The sequence below is a fragment of the Hyla sarda genome, chromosome 3, assembly GCF_029499605.1.
Source record: "Hyla sarda isolate aHylSar1 chromosome 3, aHylSar1.hap1, whole genome shotgun sequence".
Classification (NCBI taxonomy): domain Eukaryota; kingdom Metazoa; phylum Chordata; class Amphibia; order Anura; family Hylidae; genus Hyla; species Hyla sarda.
Genome location: NC_079191.1, coordinates 82,306,434 through 82,333,731, shown reverse-complemented (window position 1 = coordinate 82,333,731; position 27,298 = coordinate 82,306,434). Strand labels below are relative to the sequence as shown.

The window sequence follows — 27,298 nt, the reverse complement described above, 5'->3', positions numbered from 1 at the left end:
GAATCATCACACACTATGGCATCGTTCACACTGACTTTCATACCATTTCTTACATACAGACAGACTCCACCACCTTTTCTGTTCATTCTATCCTTGCGAAACAATGTAAACCCCTGCAGATTGACAGCCCAGTCATGCGAGGAGTCCAGCCATGTCTCAGTGACCCCAACTATATCAATATGTTCCTCCAGTATCAAGGCCTCAAGCTCCCCCATTTTATTTGCTAGGCTTCTGGCATTTGTGAACATACACTTTACATTTCCATCCTTTATGTTATTGGGGTTAATGGGATTCAAGGGTGTAAGTTTTATTTTCCTATGAAGCCTATTCCTATTAACTATTCTAACCCCTCCCTCCGCTCCACCCCCAGGTACATTTATAATTCCCACCTCTCTATCTACACTATCTTCCCCCTCTTTGCTGTAGGTTCCCTCCCCCCAAGTCCCTAGTTTAAACACTCCTCCACCCTTCTAGCCATCTTCTCCCCAAGCAAAGCTGCACCCTCCCCATTGAGGTGCAGCCCGTCCCTACGGTAGAGCCGGTAACCGACAGCGAAGTCAGCCCAGTTCTCCATACTCCCAAATGCCAAGTAAAACAAATTGGCTGCTGCATTCACCAGATAATACATGAGCCCTTTAGACTGCTGATTGGAAGGTATTCTAGGAGTTGAATCCCTGCCACTTAGCTGATATTGATGGCCAATCCAGAGGAAAGGCCATTGGTATTCTAATCTCAGAAAACCCCTTTAAGCTGGTAATGTGTCACGTTTTGGGCAAGGGAGAAGCAAAGCCCTAATCTTACCCACAGCCTCTGTCACTTTCAATTGCATACCCGTCTTACGCAGCAGGTCCCCAACCATGAAAATGTTTCCTTGCCTACTATGTGCTGGGCCAGAGAAAGTCAAAACAACAAACTACAATACAATGCAATGACGGGTAACTGTAGGAATAGACAAAACTAACAAAAAACACTAAAGACAAACACACAGAAAGTCAGGGTCAACTAGTCGAAGTCTATACTAGGAGATAACGCAGTAAAAATGCAAATACCTAGAGAGAAGTCAAGAGTCAAGTCAAAGGATCAGAGTACCAAAATAGACAATAGAAATACAGGGAGTGCTAGCTTCAGTCAACAGGTAACTTTCACAGGCACTTCACAAGTGAAAGAGACTTTCTTATATGTGAGTGTGAGGATAGCAGGAGGATCCTAATAGGTAAAAGTTATCAGGGAACAAATAGGCTGAAGCAACCTCGACCACACCCAAGCAGCCAAAAGCATAGTCCTAGCAACCAGAGAAAACAGCTGGGCTAAACAGCATTAACCCTATGGGTGCGGTCAAATCCAGTCATGATACCATGTATTAGGATTATAGTCCATTGTCTGAATGCCTCAGTATAGTAGCCATAAGTAATCTGCATCCTAGTCGATCACATTTTTACTTAACACCGATGTCCTTCAAACATTGCTGTACTCATCCCAGTGGACTTCTATTTGTCTTGGCACAAATAGTGGCTGGGTTTCTGGCTTTTGTAACATTATCCAAACTGTTCTCATGAGTGGTTATGTCACTACAAATAGCTACATTTTGTACCTAATGTACCTACTGGCAAGCACGAACCAACAGTATGTTGCAGACCCTTGATGCACTTAATCCGGACACCAAGGAGTTATTGGATCTTCGCATGCATATGTCGGATCTTGAGGCAGCACTCCTTCAAGAGACCAGGATATGGCTGGATCTATCCTCACTATAAAAGTATGTGTCTCAAAACATGATTCCTCGTGGCCTTAGATTGAAAAAATTTCCTACAACTGTCTATTCGGATTTGTTCAAGACTGAGTGGCAAGAACTTCTTTCAGATTCATCTATGAAATTCGTCAATCTGATAATCCGGCACGAGCAAATGGCCCTCGATGAGGTGAGAAACAAAATTTCCTTATTACAAAAAGATGTTGCTAAATATGCTGAACATAAGCTGTTCCAAGAGTTGGACACTCAAATTAATGATAAACTTACATTTATGGAAAAATCTATTGCTGACACTAAACAGGTTAAATACCTTAGAGATGTTCAAGATTATCGGTCTAATAGTGTTTTTCCCTGGCCACAGATAACTACTCGGGCGAGTACTCCTCGTTCTATCCTAAAAAAACACTCTGCTAAGAGACGCTCTAACAAACAAAACAAGAAACGTGGCACCACCAGGGTTAACTTCAGCTCAACAGAACCAGATACCTCTGACTCTGCCTCTGATCCCGGTGAACCAGTCACTAATGAGAATACGCCCAACCAGGATCTCAAATCTGGTTCACACTCTGCGACTTCTACTTCAAAAAACGACGGGCGGGTCGGAAACACAGAGCCAGAAAGACGCAGTCCGCGCAATCACCGGGACAGAAAGAAATGAACACTATCCCTATCTACAATATTTCAGCCAAGATTCTTACCACTTCTCAGATCTCGGTTTTGTCACGGGGACTGTCTTTCTCTCCAACTACTAGATTTGATTTATTTAGAACTTTGATTGATATCAATAGGTTTGTGAGGGGTATCACCATTCGTCGTCATTTTTTCAATATGCCTAAAACAGATAACTCCACTGTACCCGATTGTGACGATATGATTAACTATGATCTTGTACCATCCCCTTCACCTAACCCTGTTGTTTCAGAACATGGATTGGCCACTAATTTTTCTTTTCAGGATATGATGTCTATCTCCACTCTGGACCAATTGTGTGATCACAACTCCACTGCCTTGGACACAGTTCCAAAGATCACCACACGTAACTCTAATTTCTATCCTGTCATGTCCAGAACACCTGTTCTGGACATGTTTCAGGAGGCAGTCGAACGTGATCTCACAACTTTGGCCCACACCAAGAGTCATCATGCCAACAATCTTACTCGCTTAGAACAAGCTGCTCTTGACAGCCTGTCCACGGCAGATGATCTTGTTGTGAGACAGGCTGACAAGGGGGGCGCCGTTGTTATATTAGATAAGGGACTTTACCGTCAAATCAATTTAGACATGTTATCTGATCCTAACACATACCGTGTTCTTAGATCGGACCCTACTAGCATCTTTAAACAACGGCTGGTGGAGCTTGTGGATCTTGGGAAGGAGAAGGGTTTTTTCACTTTGCGTGAAGCAGATTTTCTCATTGTTGAATACCCAATAATCCCCATTTTTCATTCTCTTTCCAAGATCCACAAGCTTTGTTTCCCCCCACCCTGTAGACCTATTGTTGCCGGCATCGGCTCTTTAAGTGAAAACCTTTGTGCCTGGATAGACTCGCTCCTCCAACCACTCATCCCTCAGATTCCGGCATACATACAGGATACTAAACATCTACTTCTCAATTTGAATCACATACCTTGGCATTCATCCTTCTCCTGGGTCTCAGCGGATGTTACATCCCTGTACTCAGTTATTCCACATCACCTTGCACTCACTGCACTCCAATGGTTCCTTTCTACTTATTCCACCTATACTCTTGATCTTCGTGAATTTCTGGGTACATGTGTTTCTTTTCTTCTTGAACACAACTTTTTTTATGTTTGATGGGTGTTTCTTTCTCCAAATCACTGGCGCTTCTATGGGGGCTAAATTCTCCCCCTCTATTGCCAATATCTATATGTGTTGGTGGGAATCTATCTATCTTTTTTCTCCTTCCAATCCTTTTGCTAAACACCTCATCTGGTACGGTCGCTACATAGACGACCTCATATTTATATGGGGCCCCGATGTGGCGACCGTGCCAGATTTCTCTTTCTACCTTAACACTAACACTCTTAATTTGCAGTTCACTGTGTCAGAACACACACACACTATTTCTTTTCTTGATGTCAATCTGAGGGGTGACAGTGCCACTGGTCAAATACAGTCCTCTACATTTCGCAAAAGTACAGCTGTTAATTCCATTCTGTGTGCCCACTCATGTCACCCACCCCACGTTATAAAAAACCTGCCGGTGGGTGAGATGATTCGGGCACGCAGAAATTGTTCTACAGACAAGGATTTCTTCACTGAGGCAGAGTCTATCCAGACACATCTGAAAGCCCGTGGCTACCCTGATTGGTCACTTAAAAGAGCTATAAAAATTGCCTTTAGTCGTAACAGACAGGAACTACTTAACAGTTCCCGCAAACCCAAAATGAAACACGACAATCCAACTCCGGTGACTTTCACTACTTCTTACAGTACCGATTTTTCTACTATTTGTAAGATCATACATACATACATGCCCATGATTTTCACTGATCCCCAGTATGCATGTATCAAAGAAACCGGTTACAAATGTGTTCCCAAAAAGGCTCCCACAATCGGCCAAAGAGTCTCTCCGAGTCTTTTCTCTACCTCCAGGCCTGCTCCACCCACCTGGCTATCCTACCCTGGTTCATTTAGATGTGGGCATAGCCGTTGCACCTGTTGTTCGGTGATGCACGTCACCAGGTCCTTTACTTCATTTGTCACTAACGTCACTTATACAATCAAACAGTACATTAATTGTAATACCACGTATGTGGTGTACCTGGTGTCGTGCATGACCTGCCATCTACAGTACGTCGGCTGTACCACAAATCCATTAAAAGTCCGGTTGAGAAAACATTTATCTGACATCCCCCATTTCAATTCTAGAAACACCTCTGCAGTGTCCAGACATTGTGCTGAAGCACATCATGGTAGTTTTTCTTCTTTACAATGTACCGCCATTGAACGTGTCAACCCATCCAAGAGAGGAGGTGACTTGAAACAAAAGCTTCTCAACCGAGAAGTCTTTTGGATTCTTAAATTATCAACACGAGTTCCTCTTGGTATGAACAAACGGCAGGATGTCATTCTTCATTATTAAGTATAACTCTATTCATGTTACTGTCTATGTACTTCTTGACATCCTCACATGTTCCCCAGACGTCCATTAATATATATTGACTCATTTGTATATTTATGTTATTTTCACATAGGACCTATCTGGTGATACATCCTTAAGATGCTAATCTACATGTAGCTTCCTTACAGCCTATGTGCATGATTGGCATATATCTTCCTAATATGAAACTTAATAACTTATGTCTTTTTATTCATTTATTATTTTTTTTTCCATCTCCCTACATATTGGTCATTTGTTGTTTTCAGACATTACCCTTTTATGTAGTTACTAATTATATCTGTATTTATCCATCGTTTTTGATACTTGAAGTATATTTTGTATGCCTCCATTTACCTGTAAGGGGTTAATTCCTGCCGGTCACATGACCTGCGACCGGCTGTAATTACCCCACTGCTTATTTAAGCCGACTTGTAACATGCATTTGTTGTATGACTAAGAGCGCTTGCAGCGCTTGAAACGCGTAACTTGTTCCTTCCTTGTCCTATGGATTAAACCCGATTTTACCTGCATTGAGCTGGATCCGATCTCTTTCATTTTCTAATGTACCTACTGTTTCACTCATTTTATACTCAACCGTTAATGACAGTGACATAGACAGAAATACTGTAATAATGCTATAGTAACTATAACTATTTTTTATCTTGCTCAGTAAATACAAATTGCTTATGATATCAAACTCCACAATATTAATACTCACTAATACTCCCTATCTCAGTGTTTCTCAGTCGCAGTCCTCAAGTCCCCCCAACAGGTCATGTTTTCAGGATTTCCTTAGTCTTACACAGGTGATATAATTCTGGTCAGTGAATCAGGCATCACCAGTTATATCACCTGTGAAAGGAAATCCTGAAAACATGGCCTGTTGGGGGGACTTGAGGACCGCGCCTGAGAAGCACAGCTCTGTATATCCCTTACACTCTCAGGAATTAAGTACGGACAACAATTCCAGATGTCTATTGGATTTTAGACATGTGCGGAAGAAAAATTTTCGTTTTTTTCGTTTTTTTATAAAATTTTCGGTTCAGTAATATTTTCAGTTTTGATTTTCAGATACATTCGGTATTCAGGTGTCCAGGTTTCATTTTTTTTCCGGATACATTCGGTATTCGGGTGTCCGGGGCTCATTTTTTTCGGATACATTCGGTATTCGGGTGTCTGGGTTTGATTTTTTTCGGATACAGTCGTATTCGGGTGGGTTTGATTTTTTGTATACATTCGGTATTAGGGTACATTCGGGTAAATCTTTTTTAAGCAGGGGACCATTATCGGGAGTGTGTGCAGGAAAAGAGGGCAGCCGCAGAGATCGGAACATTGGAAGACAGGTAAGATAATATAATTTTATGTGATTTATATTAATACATAATGTAATGTTGAATGAATGAGTAAATGAATGAATGAATGAGTAAATGAATGAATGAATGCTGTATGAATGATTGATGTGTTTAATCGATGTGTTTGATTGTCGGGTGATTTATGTATAACATTATTAGGCAACGTCATTATTAAAATTTCCCCTTTTTCTAATTTTACAAAGCAAAATGGAAAAATTTTTTTTGATTAAGAAACATATATGTTATCATCACGTGCGTAAATGTTTGAACTATTAAAATATAATTGTAAATGATCCTGTACGGTAAACGGCATAAACAAAACAAAAACTTAAAACTACAGATCAAAACATTTACATTTATAGGGGTTCAGAGTAATTTAAATGGGCACTGTTAGGATAAAAAAATTCATATGTTGTACGTCTTGGCAAAACGTTAACCTTTTAATATACTATATTTTTCGCCGTATAAGACGCACTTTTTCTTCACCAAAACTGGGGGGAAAAAGTCGGTGCGTCTTTTACGTCGAATACACCCCTATCGCGGCGGTCCCTGCGGCCATCAACGGTCGGGACCCGCGGCTAATACAGGACATCACCGATCGCGGTGATGCCCTGTATTAATCCTTCAGACGCGGCAATCAAAGCTGACCGCCGCTTCTGAAGGGAAAGTGACACTAACCCGGCTGTTCAGTCGGGCTGTTCGGGACCGCCGCAATTTCGGGCTGTTCGGGACCGCGGTGAGTTCGGGACACCGGGAGGGACCTTACCTGCCTCCTCGGTGTCTTCACCATTCAGGGATCCCCTGTATGGCCGGCGCTCTCCTTCCTCGTCATCACGTCGTCGCGTACATGCGTCGGCGTGCGTAACGACGTGATGGCGGCGACGGAGAGCGAGGATACCCGGCCGGCAGCAAAAATATCTGGAACGACGGGGACACGGCGACAGCGATGGAGCGACATCCAGGGCAGCGGTGACACGTCCGGAGCGGCGGGGACACGTGAGTATTACCTCCTATGCAGTGGTCTTCAATCTGCGGGCCTCCAGATGTTGCAAAACTACAACTCCCAGCATGCCCGGACAGCCAACGGCTGTCCGGGTATGCTGGGAGTTGTAGTTTTGCAACATCTGGAGGTCCGCAGGTTGAAGACCACTATTGGGTTCAAAATCTTATTTTTTTAGATTTTGCACCTATAAATTGGGTGCGTCTTATATGCCGGTGCATCCTATAGGGCAAAAAGTACGGTACTTTATAAATTTTTTTTTAAAAATCATGACCTATAAAACGACCACTCAGGGTCCACATATCATCCAGAACATAATCCTGTCTGTGTGCAGCATAATCTTTGTCCCAAGTGAAGCACAGGCTGGGACAAAGTCTAGAAAAACAAGACAGGAATAGGTGACCTGTGTTCTCACTCTTGTCCTATCAGACACCTGTCTAGAAACAGAGAGGAGGGGGTTACAGAGGAGGAGGGTAGTGATGGGATGAGGAGACCCAGCCCTCAGGGAGGAAGTGAATGCATGGTGAGTGAGGGCAGGCTCAGTACTTGCCTCGGACATGCCCCTTCCTGAGTAGTGGATGCCAGAATAAGTGATAGCTGTTTTATTAGAAGAAGTGTTTAGTGGAAACTGTCAGGTAACTACAGGGTTGTTCCACTTCAGCCACTTGAAGCTACAACCCTCATAATCAGTCATTCATACTAACTGCAACCCTACTTTTAGCATCACAAACCTGACAACCTGCCAGCAAAGTGTGTTAAACACAGCAGACCTCCGCTAACCACACCATAAGCGCTCAGTTGGTGATAAATATGGTAACTGGGCAGTCCAAGGAAGTATTGCAATCTGTTGAAGACATTACTGGGAAACTCTTGCTGTGTGAGGATGAGCATTAAAGATTATACAGTTCCAGTCCATACAAGTCTTGGTTTCTTTTTGAGGACATCACTGAAAATGAAGGTGATGGTGGGTGTCATTGGCATTGCAGGTATGTAATGGCACCATATTTCATTCTGCAAAGGGGCTGAAAATTTGAGCTTTTCGTAGCCATCAGTTGGGACTAAACCAGCTGATATTAATTTGCACTGACAAGGGGCTGGATTGTTTTTTATTATTTACTGATAGATTTCAGCTGTTGTCTTGGCTTTCCAAGCCTTTAAAGGAGTATTTCGGCCTTAGACATCTTATCCCCTATCCAAAGGATAGGGGATAAGATGTCTGATCTCAGGGGTCCCGCCACTGGAACCCCCTGCAATCTCGGAGCAGCCCCCAGCATTCTGTGCCGGGCGCTGCTCCCGAGACGTGATGTCACTGTCACACCCCCTCTTGATGTCACGCCACACTTCCTCCATTCATGTCTATTGGGGGGGGGGGGGTGTCTGGGATAAGATGTCTAAGGTCATGATTTAAGTACTTTAAGTACTTCCCTTTCTCCCTGTGTTCAATACTTTTCCCCTGTGTCATTACACATTATTACACATTACATAATTTCTGAGCTTATTTGCTTTAGTTTTTTTTTGTATATATGGGTCAGTTGGGTTGTTATCCAAGTATTTTCATGTCAATAGCACCTTTGGAAATATATTAAAGAGGTTATCCATAAGGTGATATTAGTACGTACCTGCCAGACAGTAATGGACATGCTCTGGAAGGATCTGCACTTGTCTTGGTACTAAATGGCTATGTTGTGAGATTACCATAACACTGTGGCTAGCTTTTTGTGAACTGGTATTTCTTTTTTGAGTTTTCTTCTTTGCCTACAAATCCCATAATTCCATCTTCCTCCCCCCCACACATCAGCCACCCCACCCATTGAAACATAAATGAGCTCCATCCATTCAAATGACCTGTGGTTTTCAATCAGGGAGCCTACAGCTGTTGCATTAGTTACAGATTGATCCCTCTCCCACCAAGCGATCGCTCCACCCATTGAAGCCGACAGGATCCCTGTCATCAGCTGACTAGTGAGTCAGGTCTCGGCCGCATTGCAAGCTGAGAAAAATCTGAGACAACAGTCATTTTGTATGCTGGTAAAAATAAATATTGGGGGGAAAATCACATAAGAATTGTGAGAAAACCGTCACACACAGGTACAGACACTATATTACTTATATTATATTATTACACTAACTTAAAAAAAAATTCCTGGAATACCCCTTTAAGTGAGAAAAATGGGGACATGTTCAATACTTTTTTCACCCGCTGTAAAGAAGCTGAACAATGCATACTGATAATAGCTGATAGCAAAGGTTCCAAATGGGCAGAAATATGTTAGAAACATGTAAAAGAAAAAAACATGTCTCTGTGCCAAAACCAACAATCTGTTGGTGAACAGTTTTTATTGGGAAACATTTATGTAAATAATACAAGGACAAATGACCTGCTCTCTCAGCTCCCCTCTTATAAATAACGGACAAGCTGTAGCATTGTATAGGACGCTTCTCTAAGAACTGAAGATGACTCCTGCTTTCCAAGTGCTACTATGTCTCTGCATGTTGGGTAAGCACAGATATGCATTACTATGTGATCGTACAATACAACACTTAAAGGGGTTTTCAAGTATTTTTATTTTTTATTTGACTATGCTACAGGGGCTGTAAAGTTAGTGTAGTTCATATTATAGTGTCTGTACCTATGTTTGATGGTTGTCTCGCAAATTCTTCTGTGATCTTTGTCACAATGTTTATTTTTAAGAGCCTACAAAATTACTGTTGTCTCAGGTTTTCCCAGGTTGCAGTGCAGCCCGAGACATTACTAGTCAGGTGATGACAGAGAGCCTGTTTTTGCACAATGGGTCGAGCGGCTGCTGGGTGGGAAGGAAATCATTCTGTAGTGAATGTTAGTTTTGCAACAGCTGGAGGCACCCTGGTTAGAAAACACTGGTCTATTGTTCACAGGAAAACATGGAAGGCAGCTCATTTGTGCTTTAATGGGTGGAGTAGCTGATGTTTGGGAGGGAGAAAAGGGACCTCACACTTACAAGCAAGGTATTATGGGACTTGTAGTTTGAGAGAGGGCTTTCCAACAGGAAATAACCATTTGACAAAAAGATAGCCACAACGTTATGGTGGACTCACAACATAGCCAACTAGCTCCAAGACAAGCACGGATCCTTCCTAAGCATGTCCATTACTGTCTGGCAGACATAGGCGTGCGCACGGGGTGTGCCGGGTGTGCCCAGGCACACCCTAATCAAGCCCAGGGAGGCATCCGAGGCCACCATGAGCAGCCCGCAGAGGACCCCCCCGTCACATTCGGGACATCCCTGTGTCCCGAAAGATCTTTTCGGGACACAAGGATGTCCCGGTTACCTTTCTACAGTGGCCCCCGTGTTAACTTTCAAAACACAGGGGCCGCCGGGAAGTAGCGCACGCAGGGACGTCATTGACGTCCCGTGCGTGCGCCCATAGCAACAGAGGAGCGGAGATTCAAGGAAGAGGATGCGCGTGCCGGACGGAATGGTAAGTGACCAACACGAGCTGGTGTGGGGGAAACTATGTGGGGGAAACTATACTGCACCTAATGTGGGGAAAACTATACTGCACCTAATGTGGGGAAAACTATACTGCACCTAATGTGGGGGAACTATACTGCACCTAATGTGGGGGAAAGTATACTGCACCTAATGTGGGGGAAAGTATACTGCACCTAATGTGGGGGAACTATACTGCACCTAATGTGGGGGAACTATACTGCACCTAATGTGGGGGAACTATACTGCACCTAATGTGGGGAGAACTATACTGCACCTAATGTGGGGAGAACTATACTGCACCTAATGTGGGGAAAAGTATACTGCACCTAATGTGGGGGAAAGTATACTGCACCTAATGTGGGGAACTATACTGCACCTAATGTGGGGAGAACTATACTGCACCTAATGTGGGGGAACTATACTGCCAGCCTAATGTGGGGGAACTATACTGCCAGCCTAATGTGGGGGAACTATACTGCACCTAATGTAGGGGAACTATACTGCACCTAATGTAGGGGAACTATACTGCACCTAATGTGGGGAAACTATACTGCACCTAATGTGGGGGAACTATACTGCACCTAATGTGGGGGAAAGTATACTGCACCTAATGTGGGGGAAAGTATACTGCACCTAATGTGGGGGAACTATACTGCACCTAATGTGGGGGAACTATACTGCACCTAATGTGGGGAGAACTATACTGCACCTAATGTGGGGGAAAGTATACTGCACCTAATGTGGGGGAAAGTATACTGCACCTAATGTGGGGGAACTATACTGCACCTAATGTGGGGGAACTATACTGCACCTAATGTGGGGAGAACTATACTGCACCTAATGTGGGGAAAACTATACTGCACCTAATGTGGGGGAAAGTATACTGCACCTAATGTGGGGGAAAGTATACTGCACCTAATGTGGGGGAACTATACTGCACCTAATGTGGGGAGAACTATACTGCACCTAATGTGGGGGAACTATACTGCCAGCCTAATGTGGGGGAACTATACTGCCAGCCTAATGTGGGGGAACTATACTGCACCTAATGTGGGGGAACTATACTGCACCTAATGTAGGGGAACTATACTGCACCTAATGTAGGGGAACTATACTGCCAGCCTAATGTGGGGGAACTATACTGCCAGCCTAATGTGGGGGAACTATACTGCACCTAATGTGGGGGAACTATACTGCACCTAATGTAGGGGAACTATACTGCACCTAATGTAGGGGAACTATACTGCACCTAATGTGGGGGAACTATACTGCACCTAATGTGGGGAAAACTATACTGCACCTAATGTGGGGGAAACTATACTGCACCTAATGTGGGGGAAACTATACTGCACCTAATGTGGGGGAAACTATACTGCACCTAATGTGGGGGAAACTATACTGCACCTAATGTGGGGAGCTATACTGCACCTAATGTGGGGGAACTATACTGCACCAAATGTGGGGGAACTATACTGCACCTAATGTGGGGGAACTATACTGCACCTAATGTGGGGGAAACTATACTGCACCTAATGTGGGGGAAACTATACTGCACCTAATGTGGTGGAAACTATACTGCACCTAATGTGGGGGAAACTGTACTGCACCTAATGTAGGGGAACTGTACTGCACATAATGTGGGGAACTGTACTACACCTAATGTGGGGGAACTGTACTGCACTTAATGTAGGGGAACTGTACTGGTGCAGTACAGTTCCCCCACATTAGGTGCAGTACAGTTCCCCCGCATTAGGTGCAGTACAGTTCCCCTTCATTAGGTGTAGTACAGTTCCCCCACATTAGGTGCAGTACAGTTTCCCCACATTAGGTGCAGTACAGTTCCCCCACATTAGGTGGCACCTAATGTGGGGGAACTGAACTGCACCTAATGTGGGGGAACTGTACTGCCAACCTAATGTGGGGGAACTGTACTGCCAACCTAATGTGGGGGAACTGTACTGCCAACCTAATGCGGGGGAACTGTACTGCACCTAATGCGGGGGAACTGTACTGCACCTAATGTGGGGGAACTGTACTGCCAACCTAATGTGGGGGAACTGTACTGCCAACCTAATGTGGGTGAACTGTACTGCTAACCTAATGTGGGGGAACTGTACTGCCAACCGAATGTGCGGGGACTTATACTGCCAACCTAATGTGGGGGAACTATACTGCACCTAATGTGGCGGGACTTATACTGCACCTAATGTGGGGGGGACTATACTGCACCTAATGTGGGGGAACTATACTAACTGTGTGTATGTGTGCGTATATATACATATATGCACGCGCGCGGCGTGAGTTTGTGCTTTAGGGTGCACACCCTAATGCAATAGGCTGCGCACGCCTATGCTGGCAGATAAGTACTAAAATCATCTTATGGTGGATAACCCCTTTAATTCCTGATGGAACATGTAAACAACATACTTAAAAGCCTATGTCTTGAAATGGATTGCATAAATTAAACATTTAAACTGTCACTATAATAAAAAAATTAAAAAAAACTTTCACTCGTCACAGAGACATGTCAAAAGTTTTTATCAGTTAAAGTCTCAGTGCTAAGACCCCCACAAATCTGGAGAACGAGGGGGGAAAAGTGCACTGTGGCACGTGTAACTCCCTGCTTTTAGCAATCTTTGTCATGCTGCTCCATTTTAAATCTATGGGGCAGTAAGACAAAGATTACTATGAGCCTTGGATTGAAGTGCCCTACTGCACGCTTCTTCACGATTTTACTCCTGATTGTGGGGGTCTCAGTACTGAGACCCTGACTGATCAAAACTTTTGACAAGTTTCTGTGACACAGAAGGGACACTGTAAATGTTAAAATTGACTTGTACATGTTAAAATAGGTTTGCTTTTATTGCAGAGAATTTTCTGTAATAAGGTGTTGTTTTCCCTTTTAACTCTTATCCTTCAATTTTACAGGTCTGAGCTATGCAGCACCAAAGCCAAGAGACATACGTTGGTGTGTAACGTCAGATGTTGAAATCAAGAAGTGCAATGATCTAGCAACCTCCTGCAGTGTCAATGAGATTGCACTCCTATGTGTGAAAAAATCAAGTACTGAGGACTGCATGAAAGCTATCAGTGTGAGTATAGCACAGAGAAATGGGAAAAGTTTTGCTCATTCAGGGTCTGGATGTTCAGAACCTCATTGATCTCTAAGGCTAAGTTTCTAATTGTTTTTTTTTTTTTTAATGCCAAGAAAAACGCCATTTCTGCTGCGTGCCGTTTTTTTCGGTCAAAAAATGCTGTGGCCAGATGTTAGCTGTAAATCAATGAGAAATCCCTAAATTCTTTTTCTACTTGGCGTTTTTCACTTTGGCATTTTTTAAAATCCGTTTGGCATTTTTTCACTCTTTTTTGGCATTTCTCAGCTCCTTGGCGGTTTTTCAAAATCACAGCATATTGCGCCACTGGCGATTTTTTCCACTGAAATCGTGGCGTTTTTCTTCCATAGAAGTCTATGGGAGTAAAAAAAAACGCCAAGAAAAACGCCATGTGGGTTTTAACTTTGGCATTTTTCAGGCGGTTTTTATTCTCTTTTGGACTTTAGCGATTCAAAAAAAGTGATGGAGATACCTTTTTAAATAAAATTTCGTAGGGTACCATTAAAAAAATTATAAAAAAGATACAGTACTGAAGGAAAAAATAGTCTTTAACGACATTCATCTTTTTTAGAACAACATTTTTATTAATTTTTAAGCAAGGATCAATTTATGTAGGCGGGCAGGGCAATACAAATATAGTCGACAATAATAAAAATGTAGTGTGTGTGTGTGTTTTTCACTTTTTATTCTTTATTTTTTTAGGTGGTACTACTACTCCCAGCATGAAACACAAACTGTTCCATGATGGGAGTATTAGTACCTGTACTAATTGACAGATCACCCCGGGTCCGTTGCGATCCTCCTGTATAATGTATAGATGAGGCCGGCCGCTCTTCTACGGTCCCCTACACTGACGTATATGTACACCTATTCATATTTCCGGCAGAGAGCTGTGATTGGCCAGATGGTTCCAGCGTAGGAATAGGTGTATATATAGGTCAGTGAAGGAGACCATAGAAGAGCGGCCGCATCTATACATTATACAGGAGGATCACAGCGGACGTCAGGAGTGACATCCAATGTGATCGTCCTATCTATTGCAGAGATGCGGAGCGGCTCTATACAGCGCTCGCATCTCTGCTCTGTACTCCGGCCAGTGATGTGAATAGAACATATCACTCATTCATATTTCCCTCTGAGAGCTGTGATTTGCTGCAACCATCCGGCCAATCCCCACTCTGGGCGGAAAATATGAATGAGTGATGTTCTATTCACATCACTGGCCGGAGCACAGAGCAGAGATGTGAGCGCTGTATAGAGCCGCTCCGCATCTCTGCTATATTATGGACTATCGCATTGGGCGATATGTCTATTAGTACAGGTACTACTACTCCCATCATGGAACAGTGCGTTCCATGCTTGGAGTGGTAGTACTACCTAAAAAATGTCAAAAAAGAGAGAAAAAAAAGTGAAACACACACACTATTAAAATGTAATTCAAATTTCGTTATAAAAAGTATGAATTTCGTTAAATACATTTTTTTCCATCACTACTGCAAATTTTGGGTACCAAAAAAACACGCCAAATGGGCAAAAAATGCAGTTTCCACACAAATGAAAAAACGCGAAGAAAAAACACCAAAAAAAAAAAACGCCAGACGCTGTTGTACTGGCGTTTTTTCAGGCGTTTTTTGCTATTTTTTCTATCCAAAAAATACAGGACCAGAGAACAAGTAGAAACTAAGCCTAAGACAAGCTGGGTCCACTGTTATAGTCAACTGATGGGGGGTGGGGGGGGGGCGCACCCTTGCTAACAGAAAGAGAATAAAAGAGACCACTATGTAAATGATATGCCTATTATTTTTCAGGATGGAGAAGCAGATGCTATTTCTCTGGATAATGGAGATGTTTACAAAGCTTCATTAAATCCCTTTAACTTGAGGCCTATCATGACTGAAAGTCATCATTCTCATAGAGGCAAGTAATATACATTTTTTTTTGTCTTGAATGAGAATGTAGAAAAGACACTCAAACGTTATTTTTGATATAAGGGTACATTCAGGAGAGTTGAGCCACAGCGTATTTTATGCTGCGAATCCACCGCTGAAGGACCGCTACAGGGTGACTTTAGATGTGCCTGCTTGGAGAGCGGCAATACGTTGTTATAAGCAGACACACTGAATCGATGTGCGAGTCGCCGTGCATGCGCAGTGTACTCACATCGCGGCCACTCCCCCTGCTCTGAGCTTGGCCGAGAGCTGCCATGATATGCGAGTATACTGCGCATGCGCGAGGCGACTCGCACATCGCAATGTGTCTGCTCGTAGCATCATATTGCCGCTCCGAGCACGCAAATCTAAAGTCACCATGTAGCAGTCCTTCAGCGGCAGATGCGCAGCGTAAAATATACTGTGGATCTGCTCATCTGAACGTACCCTATAACTGATAAAACCAAGTTAAGTCTACTCACCTAAGGTGCCCATGCACATTATATGAACTCAATTATTTCGGGAGGAGCTGCTGATTGTCTAATTTTTTTTTTGGGGGGGGGGGGGGGGGTAAACACAAACTCTCAATGGCACATGTTTTTTTTTTTCACTCTTCAATATGAATTATTCATTCTGAATACTTCGAGCTGATTAGATATATGACCTTTTCAGTCCATCTGATAGCCAAGAATCAGAATCAAAGAGGAATGTGACAGCGATTGTGGTAATTCAAGAACTTTGCTTGTGTATGGTGTGCTAGTCTTTTTAAATATGTTAAAGCGCCATTGGCAAAGACTTTAGTTAGGGAGCCAAGGAACAGATGTCTATAGGAAAATGTGGCCTTTTATTGTCAGGAATAATATCATACGTCAATTATGAATTATTGACACAAAAATATAATTGTCACTAAAATCGTCACATGTGCAACTTTTTTCCCACAGCAGCTTTGCAAGAAAACACTGTGGACAGTCAAATCTGAATTAACAGATGCAGGAAGGAAACTTACTGTACTTAACTGTACTAAAGTAAAAAAAAAAAAAAATGACAGTGAGGGAATGCTGGGAGTTGTAGTTTTGCAACAACTGGAGAGTCATAGGTTGGGGTTTGCTGTGCTAACATGTGTCTCCCTATATGGTACACAACAACAACTCCCAGCATGCCCTGAGTTTAAATAAATGTGAATAAGCACATACCCACAAAAAAATAAATTACCCTCTTTTCCCGTTTTACAAATGAAAACATTTTTTTTTAAATAAACATATTTGATATTGCAGTGTGCTAATGGTCCCGTTCAGTGAACAGCATAAAAATAAAAAAAGAAAGGTCCAAAATTGTTGATTTTTGGTCACATCACCTTTCAAAAATTGCAAACAAGTTACCAAAACGTCACATATACCCAAATTTTGTTTAAAACTACAGATCATGAGCCCTCATAGAGCACAGTATACAGAGGGTCAGAGGGTCAGCAATGCAATATAGCAACAGGCAGCACTTGAAACAGCCACTTTTCCTTTCAGCTTGAAATTAACTCTGCTTAGGGCATTTCCCTCACCTGTGCATTGCTAAGACAAATTTATTATATGCTATGTGCCATTTCATACATTTGACGCACATCCGCACTTTTACAGATTAAAGTTTTGACTGTAAAACACATCTACAAAAAAATCCAACACCAGCTGACCACACCAGTGTGAGGAAGGTGCTTAAAGGGGTACTCCCGTGGAAAACTTTTTTTTTTTTTTAAATCAACTGGTTCATGAAAGTTAAACAGATTTGTAAATTACTTCTATTAAAAAATCTTAATCCTTCCAGTACTTTTTAGGGGCTTTATACTAAAGAGAAATCCAAAAAAGAAATGCATTTCCTCTGATGTCATGACCACAGTGCTCTCTGCTGACCTCTGCTGTCCATTTTAGGAACTGTCAAGAGCAGGAGAAAATCCCCATAGCAAACATATGCTACTCTGGACAGTTCCTAAAATGGACAGCAGAGGTCAGCAGACAGCACTGTGGTAATCAGAGGAAATTCTTTTTTGGATTTCTCTTTAGTATACAGCCCCTAAAAAGTACTGGAAGGATTAAGATTTTTTAATAGAAGTGATTTACAAATCTGTTTAACTTTCTGGCACCAGTTGATTTAAAAATAGAAGTTTTCCACGGGAGTACCCCTTTAACCTGTTCAGGACGTGGGGCGTATGCATACGCCCTGTATCCCGAGTCCTTAAAGACGTAGGGCGTATGCATACGCCCATGGGAATTCTGGTCCCCACCGCTAGCCGGTTGGGGATTAGACCGGGATGCCTGCTGGAATCATTCAGCAGGCATCCCGGCACATTGCCGAGGGGGGTCCTGAGACCCCCCATGTCTGTGATTGCAGAAAATCGCATGTCAATTCAGACATGCGATTTCCTGCTATTCCGGGCTGATCGGGTCTCTGGTGACCCGATCGCCTGGAAAATAGGGATGATCAGAGCTGTCAGTGACAGCCCCAATCATCCTGAGGCATAGGAGTGAGATTGCAGCACTGCGATCTCCTCCTATCCCCTGCCATTAGTCAGAAATGAATTCTGACCAATGGCAGCGCACGACAGGGGGTTGCCATGGAAACCCTCGATCTGCCCACCCCTGGATGTCGGGCAGAACGGGGGGAGAAGATGGAGGCTGGTACCTGAAAAGAAGATGGCGTGGGGACCTCTGATCACCGGAGACATCCAGCGGAGATCACGGCGCAGGTAGGCAGGCGACGGTGGGGGGGGTCAAGAAAGGTGGCAGTAAAGCGATCTTTACTGCGGCCTTCCCAGTGGTTGCCAAACTGCAACTCCCAGCATGCCCAGACAGCCAAAGGCTGTCTGGGCATGCTGGGAGTTGTAGTTTTGCAACATCTGGAGGGTCACAGTTTGGTGACCACTGTTACAGTGGTGCCCAAACGGTAGCCCTCCAGATGTTGCCAAACTACAACTCTCAGCATGCCTAGACTGCCCAAGCATGCTGGGAGTTTTAGTTCTGTAACATCTGTCCCTTCAGATTTTGCAATTTTCATGAAAATTTTGAAAATTGCTGCTATACTTTGAAGCCCTCTAATTTTTTCAAAAAGTTAAAATATGTCCATTTTATGATGCCAATGGGGGGCATTTACTAAGGGGTTTAGTCATTTTTTTCTGACTATTTTTGGCGCAAAATTGTCGCAATTGCGCCTACCCTATAAATTGTGTGACTTTCCCTAGCAAGAGCTAGAAAGTCAAAAAAAAATTTCCCGCTTAATTTACGCAAGTTTTCAGTTTTTACTTGCAGTGGTCAGGAATTTATTAACTGAGACAGTCGCAGTTGCGCAATAAACTGTCGCAACGGCCATAAAAATTGACTAAATTTACTCCAGCTCCAACATGGAGCAGGAAAAGCTACTGCCGCCCGGGCTCCGACATACTTTCTCCCCGCTACCCTCACTGCACCACCGGGACACTACAGTGATTTACATCCCCCCTCTCACCTGCCAGCGCCACACAACTCCCATCTGTCTGATGTTGCAAGACTACAAGTCCCAGCATGGCCTTACAGTGAGGACACGCTGGGAGTTGTAGTCTTGTAGCAGCGGGAGCTGAGCGGCGCGGGCGGGAGACAAGGGGGGGGGGGTAGCGGGGAGGCCGTGTGAGGAGCCCGGGCGGGAGACAAAGGGGGTAGCGGGGAGACCGTATGAGGAGCCCGGGCGGCTGCACTGTAATGTCAGCCCGGGCTCCTGCCCTGAGAGCCATAGGCTTTGGCTGTCAGGGCATGCTGGGTGTTGTAGTTTTGCAACAGCTGGAGGGCCACAGTTTGCAGACCACTGGTGTGTGGTCTGTAAACTGTAGTCCTCCAGCTGTTGCAAAACTAAACAGCTGAAGGGGACCGGCGAAGAAGTTCACTTACCCTTCCGAGGCTCCAGCGACGATCGCTGACGGAGATCGTCGCGCGGCACTGTCGCGCGGCAGTGTCGCGCGGCAGTGTCGTGCAGCGCTGGATCCTACGGAAGCCGGTAAGTTGCGCAAGCTTCCCAACCAGGGTGCCTCCAAATGTTGCAAGACTACAACTCCCAGCATGCCTGGACACCCTTTGGCTGTCCGGACATGCTGGGAGTTGTAGTTTTGCAACAGCTGGAGGCACCCTTGCTGGGAAACACTGGCCTAAAACAGTGTTTCCCAACCAGGGTGCCTCCAGATGTTGCAAGACTACAACTCCCAGCATGCCTGGACAGCCATTGGCTGTCCGGGCATGCTGGGAGTTGTAGTTTTGCAACAGCTGGAGGCACCCTTGTTGGGAAACACTGGCCTAAAACAGTGTTTCCCAACCAGGGTGCCTCCAGATGTTGCAAGACTACAACTCCCAGCATGCCTGGACAGCCATTGGCTGTCCGGGCATGCTGGGAGTTGTAGTTTTGCAACAGCTGGAGGCACCCTTGTTGGGAAACACTGGCCTAAAACAGTGTTTCCCAACCAGGGTGCCTCCAGATGTTGCAAGACTACAACTCCCAGCATGCCTGGACAGCCATTGGCTGTCCGGGCATGCTGGGAGTTGTAGTTTTGCAACAGCTGGAGGCACCCTTGTTGGGAAACACTGGCCTAAAACAGTGTTTCCCAACCAGGGTGCCTCCAGATGTTGCAAGACTACAACTCCCAGCATGCCTGGACAGCCATTGGCTGTCCAGGCATGCTGGGAGTTGTAGTTTTGCAACAGCTGGAGGGCCACAGTTTGCAGACCCCTGGTTTGTGGTCTGTAAACTGTAGTCCTCCAGCTGTTGCAAAACTAAACAGCTGAAGGGGACCGGCGAAGAGGTTCACTTACCCTTCCGAGGCTCCAGCGACGATCGCTGTCGGAGATCGTCGCGCGGCACTGTCGCGCGGCAGTGTCGCGCGGCACTGTCGCGCGGCAGTGTCGCGCGGCAGTGTCGTGCAGCGCTGGATCCTACGGAAGCCGGTAAGTTGCGCAGGCTTCCCAACCAGGGTGCCTCCAGTTGTTGCAAGACTACAACTCCCAGCATGCCTGGACAGCCTTTGACTGTCCAGGCATGCTGGGGCTTGTAGTTTTGCAACATCTGGAGGCACCCTGGTTGGGAAACACTGTTTTAGGCCAGTGTTTCCCAGCCAGGTTGCCTCCAGATGTTGCAAAACTACAACTCCCAGCATGCCTAGACAGCCTTTGACTGTCCAGGCATGCTGGGACTTGTAGTTTTGCAACATCTGGAGGCACCCTGGTTGGGAAACACTGTTTTAGGCCAGTGTTTCCCAGCCAGGTTGCCTCCAGATGTTGCAAAACTACAACTCCCAGCATGCCTAGACAGCCTTTGACTGTCCAGGCATGCTGGGACTTGTAGTTTTGCAACATCTGGAGGCACCCTGGTTGGGAAACACTGTTTTAGGCCAGTGTTTCCCAGCCAGGTTGCCTCCAGATGTTGCAAAACTACAACTCCCAGCATGCCTAGACAGCCTTTGAATGTCCAGGCATGCTGGGGCTTGTAGTTTTGCAACATCTGGAGGCACCCTGGTTGGGAAACACTGTTTTAGGCCAGTGTTTCCCAGCCAGGTTGCCTCCAGATGTTGCAAAACTACAACTCCCAGCATGCCTAGACAGCCTTTGACTGTCCAGGCATGCTGGGGCTTGTAGTTTTGCAACATCTGGAGGCACCCTGGTTGGGAAACACTGGCCTAAAACAGTGTTTCCCAACCAGGGTGCCTCCAGATGTTGGGAAACACTGGCCTAAAACAGTCACCCTGGTTGGGAAACACTGTTTTAGGCCAGTGTTTCCCAACCAGGGTGCCTCCAGATGTTGCAAGACTACAACTCCCAGCATGCCTTGACAGCCTTTGACTGTCCAGGCATGCTGGGGCTTGTAGTTTTGCAACATCTGGAGGCACCCTGGTTGGGAAACACTGTTTTAGGCCAGTGTTTCCCAGCCAGGTTGCCTCCAGATGTTGCAAAACTACAACTCCCAGCATGCCTAGACAGCCTTTGACTGTCCAGGCATGCTGGGGCTTGTAGTTTTGCAACATCTGGAGGCACCCTGGTTGGGAAACACTGGCCTAAAACAGTGTTTCCCAACCAGGGTGCCTCCAGATGTTGCAAAACTACAAGTCCCAGGTTGGGAAACACTGTGCCCGGCCTCCGCCCCACCTTACTGTAAGGGCATGCTGGGAGTTGTAGTCCTGCAGCTGGGGGCAGGGGACAAGCTTGTCACATTTATTATCACCTGCTCACACATCTCCTGCACCACACAACTACAACTCCCAGCATGTCCTTACTGTAAGGGCATGCTGGCAGTTGTAGTCGTGCGGGGCGGGAGATGTGTGAGCAGGTGATAATAAATGTACTAACCCATTTTTTTGTTTTCTTCTCATTTCAGATCCGTTTATCCTGTGGACTCCTTCGGATTCGGTGGACTACTTCGATGACCAGCGTTTTTCTTTGTTTGATTTTAATAAAATGGTTAACGAGGGCTTGTGGAGGAGTGTTTTTTGTAATAAAAATTTTTTAAAACCTGTTGTGTTTTTTTCTTACTTTACTAGACAGGCTTAGTAGTGGAAGCTGTCTTATAGACAGAGTCCATTACTAACCTGGGCTTAGCGCTAGCCACAAAAACAGCTAGTGCTAACCCCCTATTATTACCCCGGTACCCAACGCCACAGGGGTGCCGGGAAGAGCCGGTACCAACAGGCCTGGAGCGTCAAAAATGGCGCTCCTGGGCCTAGGCGGTAACAGGCTGGCGTTATTTAGGCTGGGGAGGGCCAGTAACAATTGTTACGCCGAGCGCTCCGGGTCCCCGCTCCTCCCCGGAGCGCTCGCTTCACTCTCCCCGCGGCAGCGCTCCGGTCACGTCCTCTGACCCGGGGCGCTGCGATTCCGCTGCCAGCCGGGATGCGATTCGCGATGCGGGTAGCGCCCGCTCGCGATGCGCACCCCGGCTCCCCTACCTGACTCGCTCTCCGTCTGTTCTGTCCCGGCGCGCGCGGCCCCGCTCCCTAGGGCGCGCGCGCGCCGGGCCTCTGCGATTTAAAGGGCCACTGCGCCGCTGATTGGCGCAGTGGTTCCAATCAGTGTGTTCACCTGTGCACTTCCCTATATCACCTCACTTCCCCTGCACTCCCTTGCCGGATCTTGTTGCCTTAGTGCCAGTGAAAGCGTTCCTTGTGTGTTCCTTGCCTGTGTTTCCAGACCTTCTGCCGTTGCCCCTGACTACGATCCTTGCTGCCTGCCCCGACCTTCTGCTACGTCCGACCTTGCTTTTGCCTACTCCCTTGTACCGCGCCTATCTTCAGCAGCCAGAGAGGTGAGCCGTTGCTAGTGGATACGACCTGGTCACTACCGCCGCAGCAAGACCATCCCGCTTTGCGGCGGGCTCTGGTGAAAACCAGTAGTGGCTTAGAACCGGTCCACTAGCACGGTCCACGCCAATCCCTCTCTGGCACAGAGGATCCACTACCTGCCAGCCGGCATCGTGACAACAATGGTCCTCGCCCACCCTGGGAACGTCAGGCTGTTACTGTTTGGTTGGTATTTGGCTGAGAATGAAAATAGGGGGGACCCTATGCGTTTTTTTTTTTTTAAATAAATAATTAAATATATTTAAAAAACGCATAGGGTCCCCCTATTTTTATTCTCAACCAAATACCAACCAAACAGTAACAGCCTGACGTTACCAGGGTGGGCGAGGACCATTGTTACTGGCCCTCCCCAACCTAAATAACGCCAGCCTGTTACCGCCTAGGCCCAGGAGCGCCATTTTTGACGATCCGGGCCTGTTGGTACCGGCTCTTCCCGGCACCCCTGTGGTGTTGGGTACCGGGGTAATAATTGGGGGTTAGCGCTAGCTGTTTTTGTGGCTAACGCTAAGCCCGGCTTAGTAATGGACTCAGTCTATAAGACAGCTTCCACTACTAAGCCTGTCTAGTAAAGTAAAATAAAAATAAAACACAACAGGTTTTAAAAAAAATTTATTACAAAAAACACTCCCCCACAAGCCCTCGTTAACCATTTTATTAACATCAAGCAAAGAAAAACGCTGGTCATCGAAGTAGTCCACCGAATCCGAAGGAGTCCACAGGATACACAGATCTGTAGAAGAAGTAACCAAAAAAAAAAAAAAGTGTAAGTACATTTAGGGAGAAAAAAACTGTGTTAAAAAAATGTAATAAACACACACACACACACTAAACGCCGTTTACCACTTCTGAGCCATGACTACAATTTACAGTGATCCCTCAACTTACAATGGCCTCAACATACAATAGTTTCAACATACAATGGTCTTTTCTGGACCATCGTAAGTTGAAACCAGACTCAACATACAATGCTACAGACAGTCCAGATCTGTAAAACGTGTCAATGGCTGGAAGAACCAACCAATCAAAATGGGCATTCACTGGTAAAACCCCTGTATTACTGAAGTGTATGCACTGACTGGTATTACATGTTCTGTACACTTTACCTGTATCAGGGTTAGCTGCTCTTTTGGACACCAGGTGAGGGCAACTCCATTACTTGTTTTGGACATTGCCTGTACTGTACAGGACCCCTGAAGAAGCTCCTGTCCTCTACATAGACCAGTGTTTGCCAAGCAGGGTGGCCCCATTTTTTGCAAAACTACAACTCCCAGCATGCCCGGACAGCCTTTGGCTGTCCGGGCATGCTGGGAGTTATAGTTTTGCAACAGCTGGAGGCTCCCTGCTTGGGAAACACTGACATAGACAGTGATTTACAGCTCCCAGCAGATCTTTATTACTTTTATATGTAAGGATTTGCTTCATCTATATCAGTTATCTACTTATTTTTCTTTGTCACTTTTTCCTATTTTTGGATGACATTTTGGTGCCTTTAGAACCAATTACCCTGTTTCCATAGAGTTATGGTCTCAACATACAATGGTTTCAACTTACAATGGTTTTCCTGGAACCAATTAATATTGTAACTTGAGGGACCACTGTAGTTATTGAATTATTTAGATGTGGTGAAAAAGCTAAAAAAAACCTCAAAAACAAAAGATCCAGAAGGAAACCAGCAGCCAAACCTATTCAGACAGCAGGAAAAAGGAACAGACTATTTTTTCTACTACATGAAGTAAATTTCCCACTTTTGCCTATGTGTGCCAAATTTATTAATGCCGTGCAACAATTTAGTAAATTTGTCGCAGATAGTCAAAAATGAAGTAGAAAAAAACTGGGTAAAAACCAGACTACATAGTAAAAGATTAGTAAATGCCCCCCATTGTATTTGTGAATGAATATAACATTTATTTTGAATATCCATTTTCCTTACAAGCAGAGAGCTTCAAAGTTAGAAAAATGCTAAATTTTCAAAATTTTCATGAAATTTGGGGATTTTTCACCAAGAAAGGATGCAAGTAACGATGAAAATTTACCACCAAAATTAAGTAGAATATGTCAAGAAAAAACAATCTCAGAATCAGAATATTCGGTAAAAGCATCTTAGAGTTATTAATGCTTAACCTATTAAGGACCAAGGACTTACCGGTACGTCCTGAGTCCTTTCCCTTTCTATTACGCGGGGCCACGACGAGCGGGTCGGGCTAATAGCGCGCGGCAATGATCGCGGTGCAGCACGCTATTAACCCTTCAAAGTTGAACGCCGCGTCTAAAGTGAAAGTAAAACATTGCTAGTTAGCTCAAGGGGGCTGTTCAGGATGTCCGTGGCGAAATCGCGGCATCCCGAACAGCTGCAGGACACGAGGAGGGTCTCCTACCTGCCTCCTGGTGTCCGATCTCCGAATTACTGCTCAGTGCCTGAGATCCAGGCATGAGCAGTCAAGCGGCAGAATCATCGATCACTGGTTTCCTATGAGAAACTAGTGATCAATGTAAAAGATCAGTGTGTGCAGTGTTATAGGTCCCTATGGGAGCTATAACATTGCAAAAAAAAAGTGAAAAAAAAGTGAATAAAGATCTTTTAAAGGGGTACTCCGGTGAAAAACTTTTTTTTTTAAATCAACTGGTGCCAGAAAGTTAAACAGATTTGTAAATTACTTCTATTAACAATTTTTTATCCTTGCTTTACTTATTAGCTGCTGAATACTACAGCGGAAATTATTTTCTTTTTGAAACACAGAACTGTCTGCTGACATCATGAGCACAGTGCTCTCTGCTGACATCTCTGTCCATTTTATGAACTGTCCAGAACAGCATATGTTTGCTATGGGGATTTCCTTTTACCTTGGACAGTTCCTAAAATGGACAGAGATGTCAGCAGAGAGCTCTGTGCTCATGATGTCAGCAGAGAGCTCTGTGTTTCAAACGGAAAAGAATTTCCACTGTAGTATTCAGCAACTAATAAGTACAGGAAGGATTAAGATTTTTTAATAGAAGTAATTTACAAATCTGTTTAACTTTCTGGCACCAGTTGATTTAAAAAAAAAAGTTTTTCACCGGAGTACCCCTTTAACCCCTTCCCTAATAAAAGTTTGAATCACCCCCCTTTTCCCATAAAAAAAAACTGTGTAAATAAAAATAAACATATGTGGCATCACCGTGTGCAGAAATGTCCGAATTATAAAAATATATTGTTAATTAAACGGCACGGTCAATGGCATGCGCGCAAAAAAAATCCAAAGTCCAAAATAGTGTATTTTTGGTCACTTTTTCTATCATAAAAAAATGAATAAAAGCGATCAAAAAGTCCGATCAATACAAATAAATGGGAACCACTAAAAACTTCAGATCACGGCGCAAAAAATGAGCCCTCATACCGCCCCATACGCAGTAAAATAAAAAAGTTATAGGGGTCAGAAGATGACAATTTTAAACGTATACATTTTCCTGCATGTAGTTATGATTTTTCCAGAAGTGCGACAAAATCAAACCTATATAAGTAGGGTATCATTTTAATCGTATGGACCTACAGAATAAAGAGAATGTGTCATTTTTTCCCAAAAATATTCTGCGTAGAAACAGAAGCCCCCAAAAGTTACAAAATGGTGTTTTTTTTTTTTTCAATTTTGTCTTCAATTTTTTTTCTCCATTTCGCCGTAGATTTTTGGGTAAAATGACTGATGTCATTACAAAATAGAATTGGTGGCAGTGGTCAGAATTGCAAAAAAAGGGCTCAGTCCTTAAAGGGGTACTCCGGTGGTAATATACATGTGTTATATGTTTTGGCAGCATGTATGTGTTTTTCTTACCTGTTTGTTGGGCAGGAAGTTCTGTAGTTCAGAGGGTTTTCTTTTACTGTTGTCCACAGTTCTGAGTCTGTTGTGGACAAGATGTCACAGCTTTTTTTTTTTTTTTTTTTCTGTGTGCGTGAGAGAAATAAGCCTGGGGATGATCTCTATATGTGAAGGGGGAGGGGGGACTCCTGACATGCTGGGAGTTGTAGTCCCTGTTGTGTGTGTGTATGCTAGTGTTTACAAACCAGTGTGCCTCCAGCTGTTGCAAAACTACAACTCCTAACATGTCTTGACAGACTTTGGGCATTCTGGGAGTAGTAGTTTTGCAACACCTGGAGGCACCCTGGTTGGGAAACACTGGTGTATGCCCTACAGAAGTGTGGTGAACTACAACCCCCAGGAGACTACAGAGGTAGCAT

The 27,298-nt window shown here is 44.6% G+C and overlaps 1 protein-coding gene across 1 annotated transcript in view; it reads left to right on the top strand.

Moving 5' to 3' along the window:
- The first annotated feature begins 2,578 nt into the window (after nt 1–2,578).
- The window catches only part of LOC130360976 (saxiphilin-like), a 100,205-nt gene continuing 75,485 nt past the window's right edge, over nt 2,579–27,298 (top strand). Inside the window, exons 1-3 of the mRNA XM_056563536.1 lie at nt 2,579–3,518; nt 13,628–13,791; nt 15,621–15,729. Coding sequence (XP_056419511.1) covers nt 2,579–3,518; nt 13,628–13,791; nt 15,621–15,729 — 1,213 coding nt within the window. The remainder of the gene's footprint in view (nt 3,519–13,627; nt 13,792–15,620; nt 15,730–27,298) is intronic.